This window comes from Eretmochelys imbricata, chromosome 7 (assembly GCF_965152235.1).
Source record: "Eretmochelys imbricata isolate rEreImb1 chromosome 7, rEreImb1.hap1, whole genome shotgun sequence".
Classification (NCBI taxonomy): domain Eukaryota; kingdom Metazoa; phylum Chordata; order Testudines; family Cheloniidae; genus Eretmochelys; species Eretmochelys imbricata.
Window position 1 is genome coordinate 34,302,013 of NC_135578.1, and position 21,955 is coordinate 34,323,967.

Consider the following 21,955-nt stretch of genomic DNA (forward strand, 5'->3'; position numbering starts at 1 on the left):
GTAGGACAGAGGGGGAAAAATGCAATGTTTCAGAACCGAAACATTAAAAAATGAAATCTTAAAAGTTGAGCACTCTTGAGAGTTTCCAGCAGTAAACCACAGAAGATACACCGAAAACATCAAAATATTTTTTTGCTATCTACAGTTTAAACAATATTAAATGCAAACCTAATCAGAGCAGAGAATGTCAGGAAAATCTCTTAACCTTTGTTTGTTGTAACATGTTCCAAGACTGTCTGAAAAATTTATGTAATTGGCTGCATAATGCATGTTGTTTTGGGTGCTCTTAACGCAGCACTAAACTGTAGTGTGTGCCTTGTAAGATTTATACACTTAAGCCCCAAACCTAAGGGTTCAGCTGAGATGTTCTTAGCACAGGATCTGGGGAGGTGAGGGAGACACAGATGGTTTTATTCCTCTTTCCTCAATCCATTGGCTAGTTCAGCTCCGGTGCAATTTATAGCAGTATGAGTATTTTCAGAGTTTCATTAGAAACCACTGTAATCTAATTCAAACTACCATAACTTCTGTCAAAATGGGTTTAGAATTACACTACATGTAAGTGGTATGGGGCTTGATCACACATGGATAATCACAGTCACCAAATGACATACTTTGTTAAACAGGAAATTATGGTAGAGTTCAGTACATTGCTTTTGTTGTCGACTTAACTGTCAACTTCTTTTAACACCAGAGCACGAAGAGTAGGTAAATGGAAGCTGGATTCTGATCTATATGCTCACTTCAAAATTCAGTTCTTTAAACAAAAACGTTTCTTTAGTGTGTATGTGGGGTCAGGGGAGGTCTCCTATGTGACTGTCCAAATAATTACAATCACCATAGGAAATTTAAAAAATCATTGTTAATTTCTTCTCATTTTGGGAGAAGATAGGAGAATAGCACTGATATTTCTTAACCTGCGCTTGACTTCTAGCTCTTTTAAATACTTCTAGTTAAGCAAGCCCAACGCTATTTGAAGATGTAACTTTTCTCCCAGGGATGTGGTGAATTCAGAGAGCAGCTTCTCAGTTGTCGGTAGCATGGAAACATTACTTTAAATCTCACAGTGGAGATCCTTCCTTGACAGCATAAGTGAACAGTGCTGTCTTTGTCCTACTGTGAAAAAAAATAAAAAATTATATGATTGCTACCAATCATTAAATCAGCACAGAGCATATTTAAGGCTGCCTTCTTCTAATTTCAGTCACATGACCCCTTCCCTCTCCCACCAAGATTTGGGTTTTACTTTGGCATGAATTTTATTATAGACATAAGGTAGGTGATGTAATATCTTTTATTGGTTAACCTTCACCTACCTTGTGTATCTCATATCCTGGGACCAACACAGCTATCACACTACAACAAACATGAGTTTTTATTCTTCTCTTTGTTAAATGCCATTTCTGTAGCTCATGTACTTGTCATGACTCATGAATAAATATTAAAATATTAAATATAAACTTGCATTATTTGAGATCACATGTTTTCTTTTGGAGTGCTGATCTGGAAGCAATCCTTACTTGTTCTGGTACATTTGTAGCGGTCTGTCAAAGTATTTCTAGCTTTGGAACTGGCAGGTCATTGGACATGAAAACTGTTGTTCTTGCTATTCTTGTTTTTCTTCCTGGCTGTTTCCAGCATGATTTTAGTGAGAAATATCTCAGTAATCACTAGAGCTGAAGATTTTGTGCTTTATGCCAGTGATTTTTGACCTGGGCTCCGCGGACCCTTGGGGTCTGCAGATTATGTCTAGGATTTCCAAAGGGGTCCACACTTGCATTCAAAAATTTGTAGGTGGTCTCAAAAAAAAAGGTTGAAAACCACTGCTTTATGCCATTTGGAAGCCGAATGCCAAGCTTACAACTAAATGGTTTTGCGTGGATTTTAAAGCAGTTCTCTAGGAGTGCTTAACACAATGACTGCAAAAAATCATGTCATATTTTAAGTTCATGTGATAGGAAAGCAAGCTGTTAATCAGAATGATGTGAATTTAAGGTTTAGTAGCTCATGAGCTCCTAGATCTGGAGTCACTTGCTATATATAGTTAGAAAGGTAAAAGATTCCCAGCAGTACACGTTAGTTTCTAGGGTGATTCATATGATTTCCTTTAAATTTTCACTGGCTCCCTGACTTTGTAGTGAGATTTGGCACTGGTCCATAACCAAAAAAAATCTAATAATTTTAATTCCTTTCTTTGCTTGTGTTTGTATGCCTTTGTGTCTTTATTTTTATAGGGGTGACAACCCAGCCTCCTTGAGCATTGTTATTTTGGATGTACAGGTAGCAGACTCCAGTACCTGCACACACAGATGATTTTATGTACAAAGTTGCTCACAAATAAGTCCACTTATTGAAAATCAGGCTCTTAACAATTCTCTTGTCAAAGTAGACGTGAAAATAATTGGCATAAATTAATAACCTGGAATTCTATCTGGTACTTTCCCTATGTTCAACTGAAATTCCATTTTCCTTAAAGATTGAGAATCTGGATCCCCGAGGAATTCAGCTGTCCGCTTTGTTTATGAGTGGTGTGGATATGGCACTCTTTGCAAATGATGCTTGTGGACAGCCAATCCCATGGGAGCACTGCTGTCCATGGATGTATTTTGATGGGAAACTGTTTCAGACCAAGCTCATCAAAGCAAGCCGGGAGAAAGTTCCTCTCATTGACCTCTGTGATGGTCAGGTAGGTAGTTTCTGAAATGCAGTTTTTTCATGTGTTCTGAGTTTTCTTTAGTGTCTAATGCAGTTTATCTGGCAGTTGTTGTTTTAAGAGAGTGGTCTTTCTATCTGGAATGTAGATATCTTTGGGGATGGGAAATGGACCTTAATTATTAGGGCTTCTCTTGGGGACAAATGGCATTTTTATTTTAATAGACTTTGAAGGAAGTAGAATGACTTCATTTTTCCTCTGTCCTGTAATCTCAGTAAACAAACTCAAGGATTCACTAGTTACTTTGAGGATATACATGAATTCAAATTATCAAAAGACTATTATGCATACATATGTAAGATACATATCCAGAAATTGAAATCTTGTACATTCTCCAGGTAATGAGCAAATCAAGCAGAGCTGGCAGCTATCTCTGTTTCTTCTCAGCGGTAGCATCTTGTTTTGCATCAAGATGGCAATGCTGTCAAAAAGGGCTATGCTAACACTGCTTTTGCAAACAAACAGAATCCAGTACCTGATTTATTTGACACAGAATTGAAAAGAGTGAAGTTGGGTTTACAACACCTACTTTCAAAAACCCTTAATTTCTTACAGAAAACAGAAGTTTAAAAAATAAACAATATATGAGTATTACAAAATATCACCAAGTGACTGCTCATGGTTGTTAATTTTACTTCAGTATTTCCTTTTCTAGGAAGAGGAAATATTGCAGTAGAGTGCATAGTATAATAAATGCTCATCCCCTTTTTTGACTTCCTGGGCGATCCTGAGAGGGAAGAGTTGGTAAGACTACCATTTGGCTGTATTTGTTTCTGACACTTGGAAAATTGATTCTAGACTACTGTATTAACTTGAATATGGGGATTTCTTGTGAATCAGTGAAATGTGATAGTAGATTGTTACCCACTGTAGCAAATTGTGATTTATCCATTAAAAGCTAGCTTTATTAAGAAATATGGGTGTGTCCCAACACCAGTCTAAATTTAGTATTCCTATAGTCAGGTTGATAAGCACAATTTGCATAGCACAAATACAAGATTTTAACATTTATTTTGTGCACTTTTGTTTACTTGCAGGCTGAGCAGGCTGCCAAGGTTGAAAAGATGCGTCAGAGCATCCTAGAAGGATTAAATTTCTCCAGGCAGAATCATCCACTCCCTTTCCCACCTCCACCTGCCATGCCTTTCTATCCAGCTTCTATGTATCCTCGGCACTTTGGGCCAGTCCCACCACCTCAGGGCAGGGGGAGAGGCTTTTCTGGTAAGTGAGTAGTTGACAGTACATGTACATGGATTCAAACTGGTATGAAATAAATACTGCCATGTCATTCACATTCCAAGATTGTGTTCTGATCATCAGCCCAACTTCATAGCAGTAGTGCAGTAAAATAAATGGTCAGATTATGGTCCAGCATGTCTGTTGCTGGAAACATAATTTTTATTGGCTGTGCCCTAGTAACTGAGGAGCCTGTAGTAATACCACTTGTTTCCTTCAAAATTGTAAGTAGCTGTGCCAGTGCAAAATGCCTTAGAGGCTATTGTTTGTATGTGGAGGGAAAAAGAGGAATAAATCAGCATAAGAGGATAGGAAAAGTACAAATGATAAAACTGCCTTACTTTAAAATGTTCACATTTGTAAGTGTAGAGTATGAATGAATGGCTTAATTTATGAAGGGAACAAGGTAGCTGTTAGGGCTGAAGACCACGCCTCCACCCACTTTTTAAATTTAATTTTTGGTACTTTCATTTAAACAGAGGCATGTCCTAGAGTAAGCACAGGAGATGACTGAATGATCACGCCATTCTCGATTTGTTTCCCTTCCTCATAGCAGCAGCCCCACACACAAAGGGCTACATACAAATTTATATTTAATAGTCAGGAAGTTTAATAGGTTGTTTTTTTTTTGTTTTTTTTTTTTTTGGTGTGGCAAGTGTTATCATGAAGGCTTGCTGCCTCAAAACTTGTAAGCATGTTAACTTATGCACTGGAGGTTCAGACCTCCAGATTCACAAGTATATTTCCTACCCAAATAAAGGGTTATACTTAGTAGCTAGGAGACACATAGGCCAAGGTTGAAGTTACTCTGGATAGGACCCTCTAACTCAGGGGTGGGTGAACTTTTTGGCCTGAGAGCCATATTGGGGTTCCAAAACTGAATGGAGGGCCGGGTAGGGAAGGCTGTGCCTCCCCAAACAGCCTGTCCCCTATCCGCCCCCTCTCAGTTCTCGCCCCCTGACTGCCCCCCTCAGAACTGCTGACCCATCCAACCCCCCCTGCCCCTAACTGCCCCCCCGGACCCCACCCCCTATCCAACCCTCCCTGTCCCCTGACTGCCCCGACCCCTAGCCACACCTCTGTCCTCTGACAGGCCCCCCGGGACTCCCACACCTATCCATCCCTCCCCCAAACCTCCGCCCCACCCAACTGTCCCCTGACTGCACCCAGGGACCCCCGCCCCTTATCCAACCTCCCTGCCCCCTTACCGTGCCTCTCAGATCAGCATGTCTGGCAGCCGCACCACCCGGCTGGAGCCAGCCACGCCGCTGCGCTGCCTGGCAGGAGCTCGCAGCCCCCACCCAGAGCGCTGGCAGCACGGCAAGCTGAGGTTGTGGGGGAGGAGGGACAGCAGGGAAGGGGCCGGGGGCTAGCCTCCCCGGCCGGAAGCTCAAAGGCCGGGCAGGATGTGGCCCGCGGGCCACAGTTTGCCCACCTCTGCTCTAACTGATGGTGAGTTGCTCCTGCGTTTCATCAGCCTCTGATCTGGCTGCGCAGTGGGGCTCCCATGTGGCTCTAATCCCTCTGGCTGCTAAACCAGCAGCCTTTCTCCTGCCTTATGTGTTGAATGGCAGTAGTCACTGTGGCTCTAAAAGGAACATGGCAGCAGCTTATCTTTCAGGGAATTCCCATATACCCGGCCCCCTCACAGCTTTTCCCCTGTCTTTCTTTACCCTGGGTCTAACAGGAGTCTGTGGCTTTGGAGGCCCTTATGGGGAAACAGTAGCAACAGGCGCTTACCGGGCCTTCCGGGTGGCAGCAGCAGCAGGACACTCCGGAGCCTTCTCTGGCAATGACAACAACAGGACTAGCAAGTTTCAGGGCGGTAATTATACCAAACCCCTTTTCTTAGAGCTTCTGGCAACAGCTTTTCACTTCAGAGTCTGGTCTCGGGCTTTCCACTGGCTGCAATTTTCCTGTCTCCCTAACTGTCTCCAGCTGTCACTTTTCTAGGTTGCTGTGAACTCACTCATTGACGGCTGTACTCTACTGCAATCTTTTCCCTAAGTCCCTGTGGCAACCTGGTCTCTGTGCCAGTCTGCCTGTTACATTCTTGTTCAAATATAAAAATGCTTTAACATTTAAGTAGAAATTCTGTCTTTTGTGCTTCATAATGTTAGGATATGTTATAACAAACTCAGCTTTGCTTGGATACGTTAAAGATTTTCTAAAATTAGAGAGCAAAAAGGCATCTTGAAAAAGTGACACAGTAGAAGTTCTTGTATTTGTGTTACTGTTAATCCATCCTTCATTGGTGCCTCATGTCAAAGTCTGGATTTCTGGCCTAAGTTAATAAAAGTGTTAGATTTCTTTGTCCATTGTTTTTCTCTTCTGTAAAAGGTGACAGTAGAAATCCATGAATTCCAGTTACTTGGGCTACAGGTTTCCTATATACCTAGCTGTATTCTCTAGCACTGTGGTTCCCAAACTTGTTCCTCCGCTTGTGCAGGGAAAGCCTCTGGCTGACTGCGTCGGTTTGTTTACCTGCCACATCCACAGGTTCGGCTGATCGCGTTTCCCAGTGGCCGCGGTTCGCTGCTCCAGGCCAATGGGAGCCGCTGGAAGCGGCGCGGGCTGAGGGACGTACTGGTCGCCACTTCCAGCAGCTCCTATTGGCCTGGAGCATTGAACTGCAGCCACTGGGAGCCGGGATCGGCCAAACCTGTGGACGCGGCAGGTAAACAAACCGGCGCGGCCTGCTAGGGGCTTTCCCTGCACAAGCGGCGAAACAAGTTCGGGAACCACTGCTCTAGCATCTACGCTTCTATTTAAAAAAAACAAGCAAATATTTCTAACACTCTATGGCAAAAACAACCTTGCCAGTGTACACAGTACACAATTAAAGCTGAGAGAATTGTACAGAGAAGTATGAACCATCTGCATTAACCAGGGCTGTCGTTTTTAAGCGTATTAACCTTTTAAAAACAAAGATCATCTGCATAAGTGCCATCATTTTTAACCCTTTCATTGCTGATGGTCTTACCAGTAACATCTAGCTCTAGTGTGCTTACCTTGATTTCTGGAAATATGTTATGCCCTGATCTAGCATTAATTTTTAAGGCCATTAGGTATAAAAATGCAAATTTTGAATGTCAGTGACACTGATATTCTCTGTTGTTTGGATACTAAGGTTTTTGCTTCTGTAAAAGGAGGGTAAAAGTAGTGTTTACAATTAAGTCAACTCAAATGCTATTTCTATAACATAGTCCAACGTTAGTAATTTTTTAATGCCCTTTCTTGTGTATCATGCTGATGAAAGTACAGTAGTAAATCTAGGACAAGAGACTCTAAAAATAATTCCTTCTCTGTTACTCATGTTACCACCTTGTTTAAAAAAAATCCTTACATATTTTTCAAAATTTCTCTTCAGACTCTCAGTATCTATCTAAACATTGTTTTAAATTACTGAAACTGAAGAAGTCACATAAGAGTATTTATTTTTTAATTCATAATTCGTTTATTTTAATAAAGGACTTCTAGATTCCAATTTTAGCTCTAATTTCTTTAAACGTTCACATCATCATGAAAATTAGTTTCACGTATCAGAAAAGGAAGTTCTTTGTGTAATGAAGATTGACGGAGCGTATTTTTCCATTCACTAATAACTTCGATTTTATGACTGTAAAGAACAATTTTTGGTTTTGCGTTTATGTGCAGGAGTCCAACCTATTCCTTCTCAGGGAGGGAAACTTGAAATAGCTGGCACTGTCGTCGGCCATTGGGCTGGAAGCAGACGTGGACGTGGCGGTAGAGGGCCATTTCCTCTACAGGTGGTTTCTGTTGGAGGACCAGCAAGAGGGTAAGTGCAATACTGCAGAAACTGTTCTTAACATAATTCAGTGATTCAATGCACTAGAGAATCCAGGATGGGGAAATGAGGTGACAGCAGACCTTGCATAAAGTATTATGATTACATTTCTTTCGGACTTGTGTGTGGAGTGGACTAGGTAACAGTAATGCCATTACTCAGGAGTTCAAGAGCACTTGTATGTTAATTTTAACATGTTCTTTCTCAGTAGTTCGGCTAAATTAAAACATTTCTGTGCACAAAAATTTCTCATTCTGAATCTAATTACATACATTTCACGGGTACTGTACCAGGATATGACTCAATAGCATTTCAGTTACAAGAACATGAGGAACTTATTTGAGCCAACCAAATCCATTCCCGCATTCTATCTTTTTTTATAATAGTAAAATATTTACTTACTGGGCTGATAAACTGATGAGTAATTTTATTATGTAGTACTAGAGGAGGAGGGGGAAACACCTCAATGTGGAGTTTAAAAGGCTTAATGATGCCCAGACACTACGGTGATGGGGGAAAATACATGATTATTACACACAAAAAACTAGGTTAAGAGAACATTAAGCACCCTCAGTTCCTATTGATTTCACCTGATGCTATGGATATGCTGCAGTTCTGAAAACCAGGACCTTTGCAAAATAGGCTTGATATGGCTTGATTTGAGAAAAAAAAAAAAGGCTGATATTTGTTCCCAGAGATTTATGATCATTGTTTGTGTTATAGTAGCATTTAGCAAACTTAATTGGGATTCAGCTCCATTGTGCTAGGCACTACACAAACACTTTAAACCCCAAAAGTTAACAGGAAATTAATATATTTTGTGTCTATAATTACTTGCAATCAGGTGTAGCTTCAAAGGAGCAGAGTAAAATAGGTGTATTAATATATTTCTTATATAGTAACCTCATCCTCACTCTTCTCCACCGTTTACAAAACAATATCAAACACCTAGCACGTAGGACACATCTGGCCTCACTTGATGTGTTTGTGGCCTGCATGACGTTATTAGATCATGCAAAATCTAAGCTTTCATTTTTAAAGAAAAGTTCATAGCCTCATAGGTTTTGAAGGTAGCCCCCCAAATGTGAAGTGAATGAAAATACTGCCATGTCTTCCTGGGTCTGCAGGTAGCCAGAAACAATGAGTCTGGGAGGCATGATTTCCCCTCTCCGCATTAATCTAGTTGAGATATAAGCTATAAATCTCAATGCTAACTTTTTAATGTCATCATTGACTATTTCATTGCTGATCATTTTATTGGCCAGAATAGGGAAGTGGGTGGAAGTGAAGCCCTTGAATAGATAAAGAAAGAACTGGAAGTTGATGCAGGGAGGGAAATGCAGAGGGGAAGACCTGAAGAGAAACAGTGACAGGCAAGAGGGAGGCAAACAGAAAAGAGGTTGGGGAAGGAAGGAAGAAAAATAAAGGGCAGAAATAATAGTGGTACTAAAGGGAGCAGATTTAGATATACATAAAGATGTGTTCTACGCTGCTTCTTTGTACAAACAATCCCATGGGCTTCAGTGGGAGTTGAGCTTTAAAATGAGGACAGTATGTAGATATAAATTTATCTCACAGTAATTGAGACTCCCTCCGACACCTCTTTCCACATGGCTTCCCAAGAACTCAGTTCAACGCTGGGTATTGACACTTCAGGTATTTTTATGTGGCATGCAGCAAAGTGATGCTGAGTTGACCAGACTCAAGCGTAGAGCGTACCACACATCCGAAGTTGCACAGAAAACCTCTTCCTTTATATACATTTACACATTACATTTACTATACACTGCATCATGTTTTGAGATTGGCTGGGTTACTTTGTAGGAATTAATCCCTGTACACCATGCTCTGTCCACACACTACTTACTTCTTACCTTATCTTACATTCCAGGCCTATCTTGTCCATCGTAAATGGTTCCCTGGGTGTTCCCCCTTTGTTGGCTAGTGGAGGCTTTCTGTCTCTTAGTTTATTGACCCATTTACCTGTCTTAGTTATACTCCTATACATTCTGTGCCAAAAATTAAAAAATGTCGTGCCAAAAAATTTAAAATTCTGCAGACAATATTTTAAAATTCTGCAAATTTTATTTGTCAAATAAATGTGGAGGCTCCAGCATGGCATTGGGGAGCACAGGCCACTGGCTGCACAGAAGTGGGAGATCCCTGTGCAGCTCTCTCACCCTGGGACACGGATTCAGCAGTGAGGCTGCACCCAACCCTTACACTGCGCAAGGACCGGACCTGCCCCAGAAACACCCAGGGCCCAGCCCCTCCGTGCCAGGTGCAGGCAGGCAGGCTCAGCAAGTCAGGATCCGAGTGTGGAGGGACTTAGTGCGGGGGGATTCAGGTGTGGGTTGAGAGTGTTCTGTGTGGGGCAGTCTGGGTGCAGGCGTCTCAGTGGGGATCTGGATGCACAGGGGCTTATTGGGGAGTTCTGGGTGCAACAGTAATGGAGGTCCAAGTCAAGTTGGTTGGGGCTCAGCACGGGGGTTACGACCTGGGTGTGGGGGGGAAAGAGCTTGGCAGGGAGGTCTGGGTGTGGGGGGTCCAGATGCTGGGGGAATGGAGCTCAGTGGGGGTCAGATCCGGGTGCATGTGGCTCGTCGGAATGGTCCAGGCGCATAGGGAGTGGGGCTCATTGGGGGAGGAGGTGAGGCTTGGCGGGAGGGTCTGGATATGAGGGGGTCTGGATGCCCAGGGGTTGGGCAGATGGGGGAGCAGCTCCCAGTACCGAGATCCCTCCCCCTGCAGCTGAGGAGTGAGGGGTGCAGGAAGGGTATTTGGGGGGGAAGGAGTTCGCAGAGATTCCTGCAGCTAGGGGAGAAATCTGGGGGTGAGTCTGACCTGGCCCAGGATGCCATACAGGAGAAGAGGAAGTCCCGTCCTCCCCAGCCTAGCCGAGACTAGCAGCTGAGCCTGGCGCAGGGTAGGAGCCACTAGCCGGGTCTTCCCCGGTCCTGCCCCACAGTGATTTACCTCTCCGCCATCTGCCCCAGGCACCCAAAATATACTGCTGGGGAGGGTTACATGACTGCTCTTGTGGCTTCCCTTTGCTTCCCTGTCAGAAAGTCATTTTTCCGTAGGGAAGCAAAAAAATCTGCAGGGGACATAAATGCTGTGCGTGCACAGTGGCGCAGAATTCCCCCAGGAGTATAGTTAGCACAGACATTCTGTTTCCAGCCTGCTGAGCCATTTACCTCCCTAATACTGTCTCCCAAGAAATAAGGCCTCATCTATGTCCAGTTACTCATGTCAGGCTAGGCGTATATTCCACTTCTTTTCCTTTTCTTCTTTGTTTTATTTGCATTATATTCCTGTTTTTTGTGCTTTTTTGTAAGTTTATTACTCAGCAACATATTAAGACCAGAGTAGTTGTAATTATTTGGACTATCATTAAACTAAAGTATGAACCAGGGAGTGAGTGCAAGCTTCCCTTTTATAGTATAGCCTATCAGGGTGTAATTTTACATTATAAGCTTGCTCTGCCTTTAAAACATTCTTTTGTAATTTTAACTTTGCTTTTATTTTAATTACATTATAAAAAACTGGTACAAAATATATATTTTTTTCATTTATTACCACAGGAAGTTTAGATGTGAAACAGAACATAGTCCAATTTAAATAACATTCCCTGGGTCCTACCAGAAGTAATCCATTTCAGCTGTTACACAATACTTGTTATTACCAGCATAGGCAGTTTTTACTTTATCAGAGTCTCAGTATTTCAGTCGTACTGTGCAATTTGGATACTATTCCCCCAGAGTGAACCCAGATGCTGGCAACTTTGTCTGTAAGATCTTACACCTACCCATGTAAGTGTCCCCCAGGTGCAAAGAGCCCTACACATTTGGGACTTTTCAGACCTTGTATTGCCTTGAAGCAGTATTTGAGTAGGAAAAACATTGCGTGGGTTGCAATGCTTTTACATTTATCTTTGTTATTGGACCCTTGTTAATTTTTTTAGCCTGCACCCTCTGGTGTTACCTTTTCTGCACTAAGTATATCACTTTTTTGTGGTGATAAGAGAGCAGGTTTTCTTGCTCCGTATCACATAAGGCTGCTTTTACTTGGTATAGCATGTATTCTTTTACATACTACACACTTTTTTAGAACACATTGACTTAATTTCATAATTAATATTTAAACCCTTTTAATGCCATTTTCCTTACGGTTAGATAGTGACCCTTACAGTTAGGGATATCTACTTAATCTACTCCAGAAGTATGGATTTTGGGTTTATTTCAGTCTTGTCGCTGAGGTTAGTTTTACCTATTCCAGACAAGTGTCATCCAACTTTATATGTTGAGATTTCCCCTGAGACTTCTTTCCACTTGGCTTCCCAAGAACGCCATTTGACTCCAGATTTTATCACTTAGGTATTTTTATTTTTCATGCAGCAAAGCAATACTGAGTTGATCAGACTCAGGCATAAGGAGTAGGTATAGGGCATACTACATATCCAAAGTTACACAGAAAACCTCTTTCTTTGTATACATTTATACATTATGTTGCATTTACTATACACTGTATCACATGTTTTGGGATTGGCTTGGTTATGTTGTAGGAACCAATCCTTGTACACCATCCTCTGATCATGCACTGTCCATGTACAATTTACTTTTTCCCTCATCTTATATTCCAGGCTTCTCTTGTCCATTGTAAATGGTTCCCTGGGTGTTTCCCCGTTTCTTGGCTAGTGCAGGCAATAATGGGCATTAATTAAAAGGGGAATCTGGCCCTATCCATAGAATGAGTTCAATACCCTGGTGTAAGCTAAATATAGTACTTTTGGTGACAACACTGCTTGTGGAAGAGTTCTGGTGATGTATATTGCCACAGTCAAGGGGGTGGGGTCCAAGATCAGAATATCTGTGCATATAATTATGATATGTAGTGGCTAGGGCATTACCATTAGTTCTTTGAAGGCACCCTCACATACCCACTGTGCGTCTGCTCGTCTAAGTAATTCACTTCACTCGTTTGCATTGGAGAGGAGCCCTTCCATATTCTGGGTACTAGACGAAGCAAAGCAAATGCACAATCACTAGCACCCAGACACCTATAATCAGGATGCTGAACTGACATCCTTAATAGGGATCTCACTGTGTCGGGGGGAGCAGTCAAATTGCTGCAAGGATGTAATCATTTCCAGCAGTACCTAGATGGAAAAGAAATGTAAAGACACTCTCTGGTAATAGCTTGCCAGAGAGAGGATGAACTAAAGATGATATGTTTGGGTAGGCAGTTTATTTTGGGAGACTTGTTACCACCTCCAAAAACCAAAATTCTTTGCAATGTCAGACGCGCTCTTTTCCAGCCAAATCATAATGGAAGCTCACCTCTCTGTATGTAGAGCTACTAAAAATGGATCATTCAGAGGGGGGGAAAACTGTCATTCACCGGAAAGTGGCAGTCCACATAAAGGCTGACAGGAAATACACCCTGGTGTCAGAGTCCTCTCAAAACAGGTGTGTGAATGATTGAGGACTTCATCTGTGGATTTGATTTGGTACCAAAGAGGAAAAGTTACTCTGCACTGAAAACAGGGGACAGGGACAACATTGTCCATGCTTTGTCACTTAATTCACCTCACTTTCTCATCTCCTCCCTCTTAACAGAGGGCAGTTCAAGTCCAGGCTTACCTTCATTGTTCTCTCTTGACTCCTTGCAACTTAATTCTCAAATGGCTTATCTACGCAATCTCCTGATTTTCAGTCTTCTCCATACCGTTAAGTGTGACCAACTCACTTTCATTAACTTTGATCCATCAGTATCCAGTGAGATGTGAAATCTGAATTGCAAAAACCTATTTTTGAACTATCTAGAGGTCACAGTCACTTCATCCTAAATATAATTAGTAAATGGGATGGGTCTGTCTTGTTTTCTTTGTAAATTGGTTTAAAAATGCATACCAGATTAAAATAAGAGTGGTCAGATGTGTAAAGTATTCATTTCCTCTTTCGGTTTCCTTCTAATTTCATTATTTATTACTTCTTATTGCATTGTGGATGTGCATACAGAGACTGGGGTTGGCACTTGAGGTGATTCAATCTAAATTAAACATAACACAGCAAAGATGACAACAAATTGTAGGAGTGGAATAAGTGGAAACATTGGATCGGAACTTGGCTCCTCCTTTGACTGCTTTGTCCCACTCTGGCAGCACAAAGCAGCCTTAAAGCTAGCAAAATCAGCTACTTTGAGACCCTCCTGGCATAGGGGAATCCTCAGGTTGTGTAGAGCCAGCTATGCGGGAAAGGAGGCATGGATGCCGAGCTGCAGAAATCACTAGCTGCTGGAATGGCTCAGTGGGGGCTGGTGCAGCCAGCACAGCATAGAACAGCCCTGAGACTGCTCTAACCTACTAGGGACATTGTGGAAGCTCCTTCGCTGGAGGTTTTCTAAAGGAGGCTTAGAAAGCCATCTGTCTCAGATGAGTTAGACCCAGCAGATGCTGCATCTTGGCAAGATGACCCTTGTGGTCCCTTCTAACCCTATAATTCTTTGATTCTAAGTTGCTCCTGTGGACCTGACTTGGCTATCCTATTTCTCATTCCTGTTCTGGGCCAGGCCTAAGGCTCTGGCCCATTGGTTTTGATATATGTACTTGGAGTAAAGTCAGGAGCAGTCCTGTTGCTGTTAGATTCCAATACTGAAAATGAAAGTCCTGACATCGCGGTAGAGTACATTAAGGTTTTTTTATGTAATTGCTTACTGTAAAGCATAAATGTGGGTTGTAGGTGGGTCTTCCACCCCTGGAACCTGGGTTCAAAATTTGTAATGAAGGGCAAATTAAAATCTGTGGGCTCTCATCTAATCCTCATTTAGATAACTTGAAACCCTGCTATATGATTTGGTGTGACTGGAGCTCTGCTCAAGAGTGTTCCAAAACGATAAGTCATAATTAAGAGAGTGTAGCAGAACTGTGTTGATAAGCTTGTACGGTGTCTGCCTGGACTAGGCATGGTTCAAGCCACTCCTTCCATTTCATAAGCACTTAAATCACTGACCAGCTTTAATATTGCAGTAGCTTTGCATTGTTGAATCATATTTGCACATTGTGGGTGGGAAGTATTATTCAGTGGAAAGAATGGTCTTATGAATATAAATAAATAGTCCAGAATGGCTGTCTTTTGCCAGGCTTTTAGTATGTATGCTAGCCACTGATGGAAAATTTGATACGTATTTTAAAGGAATTTTAAGGATAACTAGATAAGAATTTAAAGCATTTCCATAGAGTTTGAAAGTACTTCTCCATTGCTTGTTCTGAAGTGAAATTGTGAAATAGCCATTTTATTGCTAGGAAAACAAGATTTTAGAAACACAAATCATAGACTTTGCACTCTCACAAGTAGTAAAAATCTTAAAACACTGAATGATTAATCAGGTTGTTTCTTGGGATGGGGAGGGAGTGAAACTTTTCTATAATAATTAGATGGCATTAGCAAAAAAACCCTTTATTCTATTTAGTTTAAGGTATTTTTAAACAAAATTTAAATGCATTTGTTGTTTGTTTTTCTTTAATACACATAGGCGTCCTAGAGGAGTTATTTCCACTCCAGTGATAAGAACATTTGGAAGAGGTGGAAGGTACTATGGGAGAGGTTATAAAAACCAGGGAGCAATTCAGGTAATAAAGTGGTGTGATTTACTTCCATAACTCTGGTTTACAGGCTAGTGTGGTCACAGGCTCCCTAGGCCAGCAGGACTTGCTGCTGACAGCTCTTGGGAGAAGGGCAGGATAGAGTGCTTCTTGTAGCTACCATGGTATATACTGGTCACTGAAACAATAAACCATATGGACAGTGATGACAGTTCTCCCAGTGTTGTTCCATCTCATTCAGAAGCAAGCTTTAGTTATCTGATTAGAGGAGAAAAATGCACCCTGCAATGAAGAATATGGGTCCCATATGGACAATCCTGATCAGCTGTAGGGGAGGGATGTGGGACCTTAACTGAAATCAGTGAGCAAACACTAAGGAGAAATATGAAGTTGAAACAAATTGGTATTTTATATTCCCCACGGCCAACTCCCCCAGTTTTTGTTCACTTTCATTCTGGCCCCTCAATTCCTTTAAAAAAAACAAAAAACAAAAAAAAAAACCAAACCAACAGGTAGTGCTAGGATTCTACCTCTAGAGTAATCACTGTAAATATTAATAGGAAATTATGGAACAACCTCTGTGCCATGTGGTTACACAGTCCCATCTTTTGGTAATGGTACAAAGAGTCCATAAATCATAGCTTCTACCTTTTCCATGGTTCTTTGAAACCGTGTAACTGAAGCATATGGGCATTACACATATAATGCCAATTTGTTTCAGCTTCACATTTCCCCCAGTTTTGTTCAGTCTTTTATTCCAGCTGCTCAGCACTTTTGCAAGTTAAATGAGTCCCAGGGGAGATGGATTAGTGGGCAGCTAGTAGACGATGTGGATAAAAGTACATGATAAATGTATCATGTGGCTCTGCATTGTGTCACATGGATAGGAGCAGATAGGAGTTGGCGGGGTGGGGTGCTAACAGCGAGAGGAGTGCTCTCTTGTGAGAGATGAGGGAACTCTTAATTTCAAGTAAAACTCAGTGTTTTCTGGATGTAAAGATTCAAGCTTGTTCTATTTACTTCTTTGTAGTTATTGCATCCTATCTTCCTTGTCAACGTCTGTGGAAATGGATCTAAATTTCAGTGTGTATGTGTATCTGGTGTTAATTTCTGTATTTTTAAAGCTTTAATTCTCATTACCAGCACCCCAGTGTAAAGTATTCTGCTGGAATTCTGTATTGAATTCACAGGCCTGGAAACAGGGGGCCTCTGTTTACCCATAGAACCAATATAGTATGTGCACAGCAGTACAAGTTTGCTAGAGTCATAAGTCTCTTTCACAGGGAGTACCTTTGAGATTGAGAGGGTAGACCAGTCTCCATGGTATTTCAGTCTTTGGGTATCAGACAGCACTTAAAAGCAAGGAAATGGATATTGTAAGGAAATGAATATTGTAAATCTTCCACTGCAGATATACGGCCAGATTTTGATACTCTTCCTTGTCATTAATTATGTTTATTATGGTAGTGTGTAAGGGCCAACCAAGAATGGAGCCGCATTGTACTAGGCACCACACAAATACTGTAGTAGGTGGTCCCTACCCCTAAGACTTTACAGTCTAAGTAGACAAGTCGGACACAGGATGGGGAAAGAGGTAGCACACGCAAGCAGAATGAACAATGTGATGGCTGCAAATGTCATGTTAGTTCCAGTTATTTTTTGAGGGGTAGGTATAGTTAGGAGGGGTTCAGCTAAATGAAAAGAAAAAGAAAAAAGGGGATAGGAACAGGGCAGGGGAGCAGAGGGTAAGGGGGCAGGTGTGCAGTGAAGCTGAGATGTGAAGACTGCGGGCTTGTGTACACTACCGCTTGGGGTCGATCTAAGATACACAACTTCCGCTACATGAATAGCATAGCTGAAGTCGACGTACTTAGATCTACTTTCCATGGTGTCTTCACTGCAGTAAGTTGACAGCTGACGCACTCCCGTCAACTCCGCTTGTGTGTCTCATTCTGGTGGAGAACTGAGTCGGTGGGAGAGCGCTCAGCGGTCGATTATCGCGTCTGTACTAGACATGATAAATCGACCCCTGCTGGATCGATCGCTGCCTGCTGATGCTTCAGGTAGTGTAGACAAGCCCTAAGAGAGGAGGGGGAAGGTTAGAGCAAACAGACAGCACAAAGCAGAGCAAGTACCCAGAATAAGTAGCATCTTAACCCTCAAAGAGTTTCAATGACTTCATTGAGACGACTTGTAAAGTAAGGTGCTACTCAGCAGGAGTGGAGGGGACAAGTGGCTGGTCTATAATTAATATGTTCTTACGACGTATAAAGAAATATATATTTTGTCACAGGATAACACCCTTAACTCTGACTCAGAATATATGCTGTGCTTTCTTAGTAGTTTCAAAATATTAACACAGCAAAAAACAACCTGAATAGGACACCTAAAAAGAATATGTGAGCACTGGTGCCACAATATTGATCAGCCTCAAATGCTTCATATTGATATTATACACTTTCCTAGCAAGCCACCTATGCAACACTAATACAGAGGGACAGCAATTTGAATATTTTACCAAAACAAAAAAACCCAGCAATTCAGAAATACCTTAACTAATATTTCCCATGGTTACAGTTAAGATTGTTGTTGTGAAATTGTAAGATTTACACCATGTCCTTAATGTATTCATTTCTTTGCTTTTTTGCTTTAATCTACTCCTTTATCTGAGGACACTGGGGAGAACAGCTAGTGTGCTTTAGCAGGGTCCACATGGACATTTAGTGCCTGGCAAGCTACTAAAACTACTAAGGGTAGATTTATGCTCCATCTTGCCACAAGCTGGAGCATGTACATGTATACAAGCCTTAAGTGTTTTGTGTTTGTAACAATGTGATAAGTTGTCACTTAGCAATCTAAATTAAAAAGAAACAACGATGTTGATTGTTGTGTGTTTTGGAATTGTATGATTTATTATTGCAACTGATGAAAAGTTAAATGTAGTTTTAATTCTCAAGCCCTGTAAGTCTACATTTTCAATATTAGCTTTATGGCTTTATTTCATCTGTGGTATGTTTTCTGAGTATTTATTGTGCATTTTGAATATAAGTCACTTTCATGGGCTCTCTCATACATATGCACAGTACATGGTATTACATGACACTACTTGTACCTTTGTTAAAAATGTTTTATATTGTATCTGAGAAACAGTATGTAATCATATCATTAGACTACACTGCGTGCAAATGAGGACACAGAGTTAACATCATGTGCTGAATCTTAATTTTGGCATTTCCTGACTCTTGTTTACTTAATTGTACAGTCTAAACAGTGTAATTATTGCACCTGGTGCAAAGTGCAACTTCCCACGGGCATGTCAGAAAACTGGGCTGAGCTAAAAGGTGTTCACATTAATTTTCCTTTAAGGACTGAAATTCTTTGAATTATGGTAATCATAATTATGGTAGCCAGCTCTGCCATTTTTGGCTCTTGGTCATAAAAAGCTAATTCTGTAACTGGTTAACTGAGGGAAAAAAAAAAAAAGTTGGTTTCTTGACTGCATAAGCCAGGGGAAGCCCAGATATATTGTCTATTGTTCCCCAAAGATGAAATTGGCATTAGATGCGTTGTTTGACCTTGTGCACCCCTTCCACAGTGAGGTAAATTTTCCATGTCTGTAGATTGATATGTTCAGTCTTTAAATCCGTGCTAATCTGGGAATTTAGTATGGTATGCAAACCCTTGTTACAACAGTAGATCATGTTTGGAATATTCCAAGTTAACATGTAATACTTCTGTCTGTGTTCTGCAGCACGCTATCGGAAGTGGTGTCAAGATAATCAGTTACAAATATACAATGGTAGCTTCTTTAATAATGTCTTCTCTTTTTTTAAAATAGGGCAAACCTCCTTATGCTGCTTCAGCAGAAGAAGTGGCCAAAGAACTTAAGTCAAAATCAGAGGAATCTAAATCCTCAATTGTGTCTTCAGATGGATCCCTGGCTGAAAATGGAGTAGTGAATGAGGAGAAGCCAGCTTCCCAGATGAATGGGAATACAGGAGACGTCCGGGGTTCCAACCAGTCTGAAAGTGCCTTGAGTAATGACTCTAAAATGTGCAATACAAATCCTCACTTAAATGCACTAAATGCAGACAGTGTTTGCCATAAAGATGATACTCTTGAGGCTGCTGTCTTAAAAAAAGAAGAGTAAACTTATTTTTTATAGAGGGTGAAGGATGTTGGGAAGGGTCAGGATTAGGAATATCTGGAAAGAAAGAGAGCCTACAGTTACGTACATTTTTTCCTTTCCGTAAGAGAAAAATGAGGACTTTGGAAATTCGGATCCCTCTTTGATGTCAGAGATTTAAACAACACATTTTTAGTTTTAACCAGTTGTAGTCAAAATGCTACAATAAAACAAAAAAGAAAGAGAATGAAGAGCATTTGACTCCCGCACTTAAAATGAAGTATACATAAAGTTTAAACTGGTTATGACAAAAGCTTGTAGTTTTGTTTCTTGAAATATAAGGAAAACAAATTTTGGCAGTCTTTAAGTATATATAGCTTAAAATATAATTTTTAGTACTTGGCACCATATGTATGCCATTATATTTGATTTTGCATTACTGTGTCACAATAAAGCTTTCTTTAAGGCTTTGATTTCATGATTTTGGGGGAAAAAAGGCACAACCACAGTTTTTCTTTCTCAAATTTCATCACTGTTGATGTGGTTCTTTTGTGTTTAAAATGTGCAAACTATCGAAACTAAAAATTATAGAGTAATATTGCAGTTCTGCTGATTTTAAATATACATCATACATACTTTACAAGAAAGTTAAATGGAGATAAACTTGAAATCATAGAAGATACAAATGACCTTTCAAAATAAACACAATGTGTTCTGAAACTTTTTGTGACTAATACCATGCATCCGTGATCAATGAACTATGTGGTTTTGAATCAGACGTAGACCATTAGTACTACTATTTGAGCTAAACTTCTGCATGGTTCATGATTTTTAAAGTGTGTAGTTAATATTATGCATGTTATTGTCCTCTTTCTTCCATTCTTACAAGTACTGTGCCCATTTGCAAAACAAAAAGCTAATAATCAGTAATAGTCCTATAAAAGATGTTAACTATGTTTAGTCATTGACTGATCTTGCTCTAACCTTAAAATTTTGTGATTATTGACCTCTGTTGCATTTATTCTAAAACTTTAAAAAAAAAATTATCTAGCCGTTTTTTGAATATCAACGTTACCCTGGTGTACTCATTGCTGTATGCATTATTGTTCTCTGTTGCTGTTTTATGCCTTCATATTAGCAAATATGAAATTCTGTGAAAAACAAAAAAAACAAAAAAAGCTTTGATCTTCAAAAAATACCCCCTTCTGTAGCAGGAAACAAATGGCTTGTTCTTGAGAACTTTCCCATCAAGAATTTAGTATAAGCAAATATACCTGTATCATTTTGATGTTTTTGTTAGTGTTTCCAAACTTAATGTACTTCAAAATCAGAATCATTTCTTTATATTCGTTTTCATATAATTCTCCTGATGCTCTTCATCACACATTAGTGATCAGAAATGAGGTGTAATTCCCCATTCCCTGCCCGCAAGAGCTAAGTAGGTATCTTAATGTAAGTTGAAGGGAGTTCTGCCCCAACTCATGGATTGTGCAAGAATGAACTACTGTTGGGTTTGATTGGTTGTAGATGGATTGTGGTGTGGTGTATTTGAAGGCTATTGAATGCAACTTACAATGCTTAATAAAAATCTTTATTCTTTTAGTATAAAATAATGTATGCCTTTTTTATTGTCATGTAGACCTTTAATTAAACATACTGTGAATAAGTTTTCCTGTGCACAAATAAGCTGGTTGTTAGTAAATGACATGATCTCCTACTGGCATGTAGAGAACGGAAGCAAAGCACTTTGTCATCATCCTTATGTAGGGGGATGTTGCCCTTGATGAGAACAATGCTCAGTCCTATTCATTTTGTTGAATAACGCAGGTTTCATGACTTGGTTAGTAAGTTGCAAGTGTTCAACTTAACTTTTGAGGGCTGCTACAAAATATAATTGGTCTGAAATTTGAGTGGGGGAAGGTATATTTTTTCTGAAATATGACATAAGTTAGTCACCAAAGCCTCCAATTCAAGGCCCTGCTGGCAGAGAGAATTAAAAATGCAGTAAATAGCAAATTGAGAAGCAAAATAATTATTGTTGTGGTTACTTCAGAAACTACCGTATTTTTGTATTAGCAAAAATGGATGAAACACTGAAAAGCAGAATTTCAGAAGCTAAGATGCTAGAATCTTCCTAAGGAGAAGCTTTTATTCCCAAAAGAAATGGTACCCTGTGCCCTGTTCTGGTTCTCTGCAAATTGAACAAATAACCAAGGAAAAACAAATTAATGTGGCTTCTCTGGCACACATAATCCCTTCTCTCAGTCCTCAGAACAGATTCTGGGTTTCTTGACCTTTAGGATGCCTCACTAGCTGTGGTTTTTGCCTTATGGAGAGGCTCACGATGAGCAGCAGCCACTGCCAAGCCAATGTTAGGGTGAAAGCACTACCCTGGATATTCGCCAAGTGCTTGTTAGGGCTTGCCTACACAGGAAATGTTTCCAGTTACGTGGTATAGTTATACCACTA

General features: G+C 40.6%; 1 protein-coding gene across 1 annotated transcript in view; it reads left to right on the plus strand.

The window, feature by feature from the left end:
• FAM120A (family with sequence similarity 120 member A) overlaps positions 1-21,099 on the plus strand; it is a 118,553-nt gene extending 97,454 nt beyond the window's left edge. Inside the window, exons 13-18 of the mRNA XM_077822984.1 lie at positions 2,477-2,686; positions 3,751-3,934; positions 5,637-5,774; positions 7,607-7,748; positions 15,291-15,387; positions 19,199-21,099. Of these exons, the coding sequence (XP_077679110.1) occupies positions 2,477-2,686; positions 3,751-3,934; positions 5,637-5,774; positions 7,607-7,748; positions 15,291-15,387; positions 19,199-19,510 (1,083 nt within the window). The 3' untranslated portion in view covers positions 19,511-21,099. The remainder of the gene's footprint in view (positions 1-2,476; positions 2,687-3,750; positions 3,935-5,636; positions 5,775-7,606; positions 7,749-15,290; positions 15,388-19,198) is intronic.
• The last annotated feature ends 856 nt before the right edge of the window (positions 21,100-21,955 follow it).